The 12,202-nt window shown below is 38.6% G+C and overlaps 1 protein-coding gene across 1 annotated transcript in view; it reads left to right on the forward strand.

The window, feature by feature from the left end:
- LOC108427068 (proton myo-inositol cotransporter) overlaps window positions 1-12,202 on the forward strand; it is a 130,272-nt gene that overhangs the window by 23,478 nt on the left and 94,592 nt on the right. The window contains exons 2-3 of the mRNA XM_017696990.2: window positions 4,161-4,320; window positions 11,419-11,627. Coding sequence (XP_017552479.1) covers window positions 4,161-4,320; window positions 11,419-11,627 — 369 coding nt within the window. The remainder of the gene's footprint in view (window positions 1-4,160; window positions 4,321-11,418; window positions 11,628-12,202) is intronic.

Genomic DNA, 12,202 nt, shown 5'->3' on the forward strand with positions numbered 1-12,202 from the left:
GTCATGATGGAAGCCTTGACTGTGGCCAAGAATCAATCTTGAAAGGCTGTTTTGAACCTAACTTTTCTTTATCTCAGTTATGGTGTGGATATTTTCTGGATATTCTTGTTCTAGTACGGGCAACTGCCAGATTCCACAGTGCCAAGGCAGCAACGATTCGCTTTTGGACTGAGGCCATTAATTATTTTAAGACTCTGTAATCATAGACATCTTGCGTTTGTAGAATCTGTATACATGTATGATGTATATGTATGTATGTATGTATGTATGTATGTATGTATGTACATGTATGTATGTAAGACCTCCTCCCCATCCTTCTGTGGTATTGATATGCAGAGAATGTTGTTTGTGTTTTTACTATCAAAATTAAAAAAAGTTATTAACAAAAAAAAAAAAAGACGAGACTCCTCTCTGTTGGAATGAGGCAAGATCAAAAAGGTCAAATTACCATTTCACAATCATATTTGAAATCACTGGTAAAAACAGACAAAACCTCATGAATAGTTTCTAGCACTTGGCTCAATAATGTGAAAAAAATAGATTTTTAAGTTGTTTTAAGAATTTTTAAGTTGTTTTGGCTGCTGTGCTTGCGAAAGCGCTCTGCTCACATCATAATCAGCAAACTTATTGCCTCTTTTTATTGAAGGGTGGGACTTCCTTCGTAAACAGACACCATATTGAGTGTTATGAGCATTCCCATTCAGAGGTTAACCAGTGACTGGTCTCCTCCTTTGTAACTTCGCTGGCTTTGTGGAGGAACCCATGCCATATTTCACGTATGCAAAGAAATGCTAATTTCTTTAAACAAACAAGTGAGCCTGTAATATGATCATTCCAAATGAATAGCTGTATGTATAGCTTTCAGTTGCATTATTAACAACACAAAGTGAGAATTTAATGTATCTCACTTTTTATAAGACACTCATCAGCAATCATGTGAACTCTGCATTCACACGATTAAAATAATGTTCTTGAATTCTCAAAAGCAATAAATGCGTTCTGATAAAGCTCTTTGTTTCCACTCATACAGCTATAACAAAATGCATTTTTTAAATGGGGAGAAATTTGTCTTTAGGGTCAAGTAGGATCAATACGACAAATGCAATTAATCATGTTTAAACATAAAATAACATGAATAGTTGCACGTAATTATACATCGGCCCTAGTAATTACATAATCACATCTAAATAGTCTATCAAAATGAAATGGTATAGTAAAAAGAGCTCTAAGGGTTAATGTACTGCGTGTTGTCTACACGTCATCTGTAATGCTTTTGCAAAGACTCCCTCATTTGCGGGAATGAGACACACTGTCAACTTCGTGACACACTTTCAGTGTCTCAGAGATTTATGGGCAGGTACATGGCTAGACTAATAAATTGAATGTGATTTATTGATCACCTAGAGGCGTCTCATAAAATGCTGTCGGCCCGACCCTCGTCTCTCCAACCGAAGGACATGTTTCAAGAGTGGGCTTTTTAATAAGAGCTAAAATTCCACTCCTGCTGTCTCCAAAGGTAATGGCTTTCATTTTGGGATAAATCACATTTATACTCCGCCCGGGCCTTGTACAGTGCCCTCATAATGTTTTAATGTGTTTGCTCTCAAATAAAGCCTTTCATTACATCAAAATGGAAGTGTGGGATTTGGTGGTTCGATCATTGTTCGCAGATCAGCTACACTTTGATGGCTGTTTAAAGCCACAGACAGGGATTTCTAAAGCTAGTTTTGTTTTTATGGAATGTATGCCCTGTGGTGTTTCCACAGGATATCAGGATTTTTAATGCTAAGAACTTTTTTAACACAGTTAAATGGGAATTCCACAGATTTTTCATACAAGCCCAATTCCAATGAAGTTGGGACGTCGTGTAAAACATAAATCAAAACAGAATACGATGATTTGCAAATCCTTTTCAACCTGTATTCAATTGAATACACTACAAAGACACAATATTTAATGTTCAAATGGATAAACTTTATTGTTTTTTTGCAAATATTCACTCATTTTGAATTTGGGAAGAAATTGGGACAGGGGCGTGTTTACCACTGTGTTACATCACCTTTCCTTTTAACAACACTCGATAAGCGTTTGGGAACTGAGGACACTAATTGTTGAAGCTTTGTAGGTGGAATTCTTTCCCATTCTTGCTTGAACAACCTTCAGTTGTTCAACAGTCCGGGGTCTCCGTTGTCGTATTTTGCTCTTCATAATGTGCCACACATTTTCAATGGGAGACAGGTCTGAACTGCAGGCAGGTCAGTCTAGTACCCGCACTCTCTGAGATAAGCAGGACGTCCCTGAAAAAGAGGGTCAAGATGTGCAAGTTACCCATGCCATGGGCCCTAACACACCCCCACACCATCAGAGATGCTGGCTTTTAAACTTTGCGTTGATAGCAATTCGGACAGTCCTTTTCCTCTTTGGCCCGGAGGACATGACGTCCATGATTTCCAAAAACTATTTGAAATGTGGACTCGTCAGACCACAGGACACTTTTCCACTTCGCGTCAGTCCATCTTAGATGAGCTCGGGCCCAGAGAAGCCGGCAGCGTTTCTGGGTGTTGTTGATATCTGGCTTTCGCTTTGCATGGCAGAGTTTTAACTTGCACTTGTAGATGGAGCGACGAACTTTGTTCACTGACAGTGGTTTTCTGAAGTGTTCCTGAGCCCATGTGGTAACATCCGTTACAGAATGATGTCGGTTTTTAATGCAGTGCCGCCTGAGGGATCGAAGGTCACGGGCATTCAATGTTGTTTTTCTGCCTTGCCACTTACTTTTGATGATATTATGGACTGTAGATGATGAAATCCCTAAATTCCTTGCAATTGCACGTTGAGAAACGTTGTTCTTAAACTGTTGGACTATTTGCTCATGCAGTTGTTCACAAAGTGGTGAACCTCGCCCCATCCTTGCTTGTGAACGACTGAGCCTTTCAGGGATGCTCCCTTTATACCCAATCATGACACTCACCTGTTTCCAATTAACCTGTTCACCTCTGGAATGTTCCAAACAGGTGTTTTTTTGAGCATTCCTCAACTTTCCCAGTCTTTTGTTGCCCCTGTCCCAACTTCTTTGAAATGTGTTGCAGGCATCAAATTCAAAATGAGTGAATATTTGCAAAAAACAATAAAGTTTATGTTTGAATATTAAATATCTCGTCTTTGTAGTGCATTCAATTGAATATAGGTTGAAAAGGATTTGCAAATCATCGTATTCTGTTTTTATTTTTTACCAAACGTCCCAACTTCACTGGAATTGTGGTTGTATTTCTGCATGACCGAATGGTTAAGATGTAAACAAAGTCATTCAGAGTGGTTTGATATGAGTCAGAATTGTTTACAATAGTAGTGATAAGAACCAGACGTCTGAGTAAACCAGAGTTTAATGCCTCTATTGTACAGAACGTTATTACATGAAATGGAAAAATGTAGCCTAATGTTTGAGACATTGATTTGCAGTAGTTCTAACGTAAGGGTTTGGTCTAAAAAAATATTTGTAAAAATCTGTTCATGGTGGAGAGGTACATGCAGGATGTTATGATGCAAAATAACCTCCAAAGACATTTTTTCCCCCCAGATTTATCACTATTTTACCATTAGCTGTGTTACATACAGTACATGAGCTCACCTACATGTGTGGGTTCACTGGTGGCTTTGGATGGAAAAAAATGGCTGTTTTTACATTGTAAACATTGTAAATATGGTTCCTGTCACCACCACTGTAAAGAAATCAGGCAGTAAATTTCTCTACAGTGCAACATTTCATATGAAACTGCTCTAAATGACTGTTCATGTTGCAAGGACTAAATTATGCAAAAATGTAGAAAAATCAGCAGAAATCCTCTTTAACTCCTTGAACTGCAGGCTTAGAAATCAGTTATCAATCTTAACTGCTCTGAATTGTTATGTAGTCTAATTACTGTGAAATAAAGTTAACTTAAGGTATTTCATAATGTATATATGATTGACTCTGTATTTTTTCAGAGCTGATGAATTTTATGAGAAAAAGGTCCCTATTGTGTTCCTGAAAGCTCAGTGCTGGGGCTGCCACTTCGTCATGCTGAAATCCCTGATTGTGCATTTAATGAGTACAGCTCCAATTAGAGAAACAGTCTCTGTCGTATTTTACATAAATTTCCATTTCTTCTTCTCTCATGCAGGGATCAACTCCATGACTGTTCCTGTCTACATCGCTGAGGCCTCCCCGCCACATCTGAGAGGACAGCTGGTCACCGTCAACACGCTCTTCATCACTGCTGGCCAGCTTGTTGCCAGCCTTATCGACGGGGCCTTCAGCTACGTACAGCATGGAGGATGGAGGTTTGGACTTTTCTTACACAGTATGCTCTGTCCCACATGTGTGTACCAGCACACGCACACTGTAAAATATGTGTTGTTGTGGCTTGAAATGAATGATCAGTTTACCAAAGTACACAAAAGCCTACAATGCATGATTTTTCATGTAAGCAAACTACATGAATTTCACAAGTGAATAAACATTTATTGACATGTGAAAACGTGTTCATGTGTAATAGCATGCATTTACTTGTAAACATACGTTTTTTACACGTCACATCTAAAAACACATGTAAGACTTTTTTCTGTATATGAAGCAGTTTTCCAATTTAGGAGTTTGATTGGAAGCCACTGATTGTACGGTGATGTGAAAGGGGAAAGGTGTCAATCTCTGAGGAATTTCCATATTTTCAAACATGTTTGATTTTTACAACTCAACTTTCCTAAAGTGTAAGATGGGCTGTGTTCAAAAATAGTCTTTTTCATGAGTTTTATATATGTGTGTATATATATATATATATATATATATATATATATATATATATATATATATATATACACTGAATGGTTCTTTAGATTGATGGAGAATGTGTTGTTAATGGTTCTATATAGAACCTTTTTGAAAATGGTTCTGTATAGCACAAAAAAGGATTTTGCTGTTGTTACAATATCAAGATTATAATAGAAGAACTTTTATTGTGGCTATATAGAACCGTTTTTAAAACTATATACAACACATTCTTCATCAATCTGAAGAAAAAAAAAATTTCAGCGTGCAAAAAACTTTTTATGCATGCAAATCGTTGATGGTTCAATCGTTCATGGTTCAATCGTTCAATCGTTCATGAATTCATGGTTCATCTGAATTCATGGTTCTATATAGGAACCATTGCCATTACTAAAGAAGATTTGAAGAACATTTTTTGTAAAGCGTGTACTGCATACTGCTCATGTAAGTACTATGTATTAGTTGACCACCATGAATTTCTCCAGTACACCAAAGATAAAGTTTAAGGTATGTGAGCACATCAGGCCTTTAGCAGCTCAGTGTCCACTGCCTAATACCTATTTTAGTAGTGGGTAATGTCATCTTAAAGACTTGAGTAATATCATCTAAAAAGCATTTTGATAAATCACAAGGGGAGACCCATCCTCCTCTGGTCAAACAATGTTTACAATTTAATAAGCTAAATTCCAAATAGAAGCTAAGAGGATCTTGGTTTGAAGTCTAGATGGTAAAGATTTAGAAACTGCACTGGTAGAGGCAGTCTCTGACTGAGGCAGTCTCTGACTGAGGCGGTCTCTGAGTGGGAGTGAGCTGAAACAGTCTCATCCTATCTCAATGCTGGTACAACTGGATGGTACAGTGATGGAAAGGCTGCAGGAGTTTTTAACACCTCAGTGTCACTGCTGGACTGAGAACAGTCCACCAACCAAAAATTTACAACCAACAGCGTCCTGTGACCAGTGATGAAGGACTAGAGGATGACCAACACAAACTGTGCAGCAGCAGATGAGCATTCATCTCTGATTTTACATCTACAAAATGGACTGACAAGGTAGGAGTGTCTAATAGAGTGGACAGGGATTAGACACATCGTCATCATCATCGTTAACCGCTTAGTCCAGATAGGGTCGCAGTAGCAGTTGGGAAAGCAGAGAATCCCAGATGACTCTGTCCTCCGCAACTTCTTGTGTAATGTAGCTAATTCTTTTAGGCTAAACATGTGGGGGGATTAGATTAAGAAACCCTTATTAGTCCCACAACGGGGACATTTCACGCATCCGTGAATTGAAATACCACATACACACTAATGAGCACACACACACACTAGGGGGCAGGGAGCACACTTGCCCGGAGCGGTGGGCAGCCCTGTTCGCAGCGCCTGAGGAGCAGTTGGGGGTTAGGTATTTAACTCAAGGACACCTCAGTCACGTTCTGTCAGCTCTGGGGCTCGAACCGGCGACCTTCCATTCACATGGCCGGTTCCCTAACCTCCAGCCCATGACTACCCCTCGTTAATATGATGCTGTGATGGGGGAGCATGACTGAGCTTAGGTCAGGCAGCATTGAGTTTGGTGTTGCTTTTAGCGCTCCTCAAGTACTGCTGTTCTTAATGCTCTGTTTTGCTTTTGTTCACGCACCCTGACATACCCTGCCTCTCCTTCTCACTCCATCCTTATTTGTTTGAGGTGTGAGTCTGGCACTCCGCTGGTTTTCCTTTTTTCCTTGTAGCAAAGCAGGGATGAAGTTGTCATGGTTTGTGGTGAATGGATGACTCATGCCCTAATAGATCCCTGTACTGCTTCAGTTTGTTGGTTTGTAAGCTTGAGTGTGATGTGCATGACAGCTACACAGGAGTGAATCAGTCAGGTAGTTCTATCAAAGAGGTAGCGCTACTACATCAGATAGCTGGCAACAGCAAAACAACATATTGCATTACAGCCCTGGCAGAGTAGAAATGTCTGAAGAAACAAAATAGTCAGGATTACTCAGTTAAACAGTTTGCATGATGACAGTGCATATTTCAAACCACTCTATCTCACAGCTAGAAACAGAGTCTGATGTTCACAACCACTGATATGATTTTTTGCCACACGTTTTTGTGTTAAAAAAGGTTAAAAGGATGTATTTAATTTGCCTTTTTTCCAAGAAAGTGTGTTGAAATTTTAAAATATTCAGTTCTTTTTTGTTGTTTGGCCCTTTAAAACATTCTGCTTACTTGATTAATCATGAAAATAATTGGTAGTTTGCTCAGTTATGTATACAGCATCATCCAAAAACATAATTAATGTTCATGGACACTTTTTGTTCTTTTTAAATTAGATTAATTTTTTAATTTAATCCTCAGTTAAGGAAAAAAATACCAGCAAACAAAAGCATGGTGGTTCAATTTGTGCACTGTTATGTCTGTAGCTGTAGAATGTATCTGATGTGGCCTGAAAGGGAAAGAGATGCACTTATGCGCATACGTTTCAAAATGGTGGATCATTGAATCACTTCATATGTAATGAATTCACATTGACAAATTAAAAATGTATCTATTTTATCTATGTAACTACCGCAATCTCCCTACACCAGTAGCATTTATCCATCAGAGAGTATGGTACAGCAGAGTGCGCTTAAAAATCCAACCTGCCACCTGGCTAAGGTCTCCTGTCCTGTGTTTCCATCACATACAACAGAACATAGAGCAGAAGTAGGCTCTTTGCTCTGTGTGATCATAAGATTTCTCATGCAGATCTAGTGTTAACAGCAGCAACCATAGAGGAGCTTCTGATTTACTTTTTACTTAGGATTTGTTTTCTTTTTGAGTTACAGACAGTGATTTGGATACATATTTACTATTATTATTGTTATTATTGTTGTTGTTGTCACATTGAAAACACCCCTGAATTTCCCATCTATCCCAGTATATTTAGTACAGAATAACAATGTAACTTAGATCAACAGCTTTCAAAATAGCATGTTCGTATCAGTGCTAAAAGCCTTGTTTTCGTGTTCAGAACCTCTGATTTAAACAGTTTATATTAAATGTATTTTTGCTAATAAATTGACATTAGTGCTGCTTGCTTTCTAGCACCACAGACAGTCCAAGGAAAACAGTGTCTGGAAAACAAGACTGCAGCTACATTGCTCACGTTCCATGCGCGAGAAATTTAAAGCTTGCTGTTTCTCGTACATCCCAGAGTAGAGTAGTGTGATAAGCTTAACTGCACTTACCTGTGAGTTTGGCACCCTGTTTACAGCCGCTTCCAAAACCTGCTTTAAACGCAGAGTAATAAAAAGGTTAGAAACATCATATAAAACAGGGGCGCACAGTTTTGTCCCTGAAGGGCCGGTCAGGGGCGGGGTAGGGGGTTTGGGGTCGTGGGTTATAGGAAACCCACCCAGACACAGGGAGAACACAGAAAGGACCCTGGTCCCCTGGCCAGGGAGTCAAACCCAGGTGTGGAGGGCTGGTGTCCAGCACAATTTGGAGGTTTCCTCACTTAAACATACCCACTTAACCTGGCAATTAACAGATAAATGTAATCAGGAGTGTTGGAGCACGTAAATCACCGAGCAGTGTTGAACAGCAGCCCTTCTGGACCGTAGTTTTGCACCCCTGATGTAAAACAGTCTGGTTTTGATTTAATATCTGCTGGTACTTGATGAAATCCATGATACCATGTATTTGAATAGTTTGTCTAGGACATTTGGAAGAAAAACAGCCCCATGTCATCACACATTACTTCACAGCGGGGATGGGGTACTGGCTATGTTTGTGTCTATGCCAAAGTCACTTCTGTTTGTTGCCAGAAATTTTCATTTTGGTCTCATCTGACCAAAGAACATGGTCCCACTGAAAGTTCCAGTAACATCTGGCAAACTGTAGGTGCTTGAGTTGTAAGATAATGACATTTAAAAAGCTATTTGGTAGGGGTGGGGTTGGTGGAGTGTTCATTTGCTCATTCAAAAAAAATATTAATATTAGATTACATCAAATAAAGGTTGGAAAAATAGGTAAAATAAAAATAGAAAGCAGTGATAAACAGAGGATTCTTGAAGAGCACAGTCATCACTTTGTGAAAAACCCAACAGTTTAAGAACATGTTTCTCAACATTATTGAATAGCCATTGATTCCTTAGATGGCACTGCATTAGCAACTGACATGCTTCTGTAAAGATTAGAGCATTCTCAAGACTACTTTGGAACACGCTTGCAAGTAAACAGCAAAGCAGATGCGATATTTCAGTGACATCCAAAACACGTCCAACTTCTCTGGGCTAGAGCTCATCTGCAATGAACTGATGCACAATAAAAAAGTGGAATAAAAAAATCCTGGTTCAGAAGTAATCCTATATTGTGTTTTGGGATTTTTATATTTGCTACATATGGCCGGGGGTCACCTCATTGAGCTTGGTTCCCCTCCAGGATTTGTAGCCTTCACTGTTGGAGGGGATATAAAATTTGCAAGATTAACTTTATCAAATATTGCATATGCCTTATCAGAAAACTCTCCCTACATCTGAATATGGCACAGATCCTTGGCTGAGACTGGTCTGTGCGATAGGGTCCTTGTCTGGCTTACATCCTTAAAAGAAGATGTGAGATATGATACCCTAAACTGGGGGATGTTGTACTACAATCTCTTTCAGTTTGCTTCTCAGTTTCTTCCTTGACAGCCTGGCTCAGACTTTCTGCTAGGAAATTTTAGCGGCGGTAACAACATCTGGTAATAAGTTTCACCTCTACAGATTTTACCCTCTTAAACCAGGGTTTGGTTTTGCTGTGGCTCAAACTGCAAATATGAGAGAATATTAGAGTCCATGGGATTTTAATTGGCAGGTCTTGCCGTTTGAGGTTTTACTGGCTAAACTGGTCGCACAGATTTTCTTAAAATATGTTGACAGGGGAAAAAATTCTAACCATGGCATTTTCTGCATGTTTTATTAAATGTTATGCAAAATGTAAAATTTTTGTTTAATTTTGTGAAAAATGTAAATAAAAACAAAATGCAAATCATGTAAATAAAAAAAAAAAATTTAATTCTATTTTATGGAAAATAGTACAAAGACAACATATCGAATTCATTCCACATACACCTCATGCTGTTGACTGTAGAGACTGACAGCCTGGTTCATCTCTGTAGAATTTTCTCTGAAATGATTGCTTTTCAGCTTTGATCATCCTCTAATGAGTCATGAATTTTAGTGTGACATTACAATAATAATGAGCTTAAAGTGATTCAGAAGGTTCATCGCACTGAAGGGGGTCAATGCTGTGAGATGACTCTCTCTGGTTGCTGTTAAGTCCTTTCTTATTTAATAATCAGTGCGATGACCTGTTTACTGACTAGTGTACTGAACAGCCCATTAAATTATATGATGCAATTAAGCATCTGGCAGTGCTTTGTAGGGAGAAATGTAGACGAGAGTCTTGCATTTTTTTACTCCATAGTCTATATACACTCAGCGCTAGAAAAAAAACCAGCAAAAACAGGATATGTTGTGTTTCGGATTCTGGTATGCTGGTCAACCAGCATGACCATGCTCGGTGACCAGCTAAGCCAGCAGCTGGCCAGCAGTAACAAGCTTACACCTATGCTATGCTGTTTTTTTCAGCAAGGAGTCAGTGGGTGTTTTGGACAACTAGTTGTGAGTAACCATCATGGCCATAAATTGTTTGTTGAATCTGTTTCAAGAGGTACTTGTGAAATATACCACAAGAAAATTGCAAATATAGGATCAAAAGACAAAAGAATGAAACATGCAGAGGTCTAGATTATTACATGTTTAGTCAAATTGTAGAATAAAAAATATATTAAACATAATAAAATAATGACATTTATTTGGATGAGCAGCGCATTGATACCTATCATTGAGTTTAGTTGTGCTTTTATGCCATTTTAAGCAGCTTCTTGGACATAAGAATAATACATAAAATGTATTATTAAACATGGACACTTTTTTTGTTTTAATTGAAGACTTCATGAGTTCTTTTTATTTAGTTGGACTTTAGGGCAAGTTTCCCAGGTGTGGCTGATGATCCCTAGAGATATATCTGCACATTTCTGCAGATCACTGGTAAGCGTCTGCTTCCACGGCTACTGTAAATGTGGGAAAAGGACAAAAAGGGCCTTACTTACAATAGCTAATTCACCTGGCTTGTTCAAAAGACACTTTTTTTGCATATACTCTACCAAAAAAACTGGCATTACAACCTGTCATTTGTATGATTTTGTAGGTAAAGCACGCAAGTTTAGCATGAGCTATTATTCATGTGTAATGGTGTGGTTGCATACATCTAAATAAGACACAATTAAGAACACCCTGTTTCGTGCTGAATTTCATGCTATGCATTTGTAATGTACAGAAAACACAAACAGTCGACTTAGTGACACTGAAAAAAAAAATACAGACAGCGAATAACAAAATAATGAAATGACATTCCCAGAGGTTCAGTAGGTGACAACGAAGTGGAAAAGTCATTTTAGCCCTCGTTAAATAGGCCACTACCCACTCCGCCAGGTGTCTCTGATCTGTTAGGGCTGCAGTCACATGCATGTGACTGTGAAACATTTTCTTTTCCTTTTGGAAATTTGTTTAAAATTTTCTCCCTCTCTCTCCCGATGCAGGTACATGCTGGGCCTGTCTGCAGTACCTGCTCTGGTTCAGTTCTTTGGTTTCCTCTTCCTGCCTGAAAGTCCCCGCTGGCTCATTCAGAAAGGTCTCACTCAGAAGGCACGGCGTGTGCTCAGCCAGATCCGCGGCAACCAGAACATAGACGAGGAGTACGATAGCATCAAGAGCAGCATCGAGGAAGAGGAGAAAGATTGTGGAGGAGGTGAGAAAGAAGTCTGTCACACACTCATAAATACATACACGCACATGTAGAAACATATATAATCCATCCCTGTAATTACTGTATGACTAAGTGCTGAGGCAGGCAGCAAACCGTATGTTGTTTTCCATGAGATTTCCATGATCTACACAATTCAGGCTCACAAAAATATCATGTATTCAAATTGTATTGCAACACATTTCATACATATTTTGGAACATATTGTTGCTGTGGGTAATCCTCTGGCCTAATGACTACTGGAAACTTAAAGGAGAATTCCACCAATTTCTCAAATTCCTGCATAACTCAAACATTGACATATAAACAAAGTCAGTCAGAGTGGTTTGATGTGAATTGGTTCATTATACAGAAACTTATTAACTTGGATTTCTTTACAGTGGTGGTGATAGGACCAGACGTTGTAATATCAAAACAAATATAGCCATTTTATTTATTATCCCAAACCACCAGTGTTTTTATACGTACCACATATTTTATATTTTATACCACAAAGTTTTTATATGTAATGTTGATGATGGCAAAATAGCATTAAAAAAATCTTTGGGGACTATTTTGCC

This window comes from Pygocentrus nattereri, chromosome 1 (assembly GCF_015220715.1).
Source record: "Pygocentrus nattereri isolate fPygNat1 chromosome 1, fPygNat1.pri, whole genome shotgun sequence".
Classification (NCBI taxonomy): Eukaryota; Metazoa; Chordata; class Actinopteri; order Characiformes; family Serrasalmidae; genus Pygocentrus; species Pygocentrus nattereri.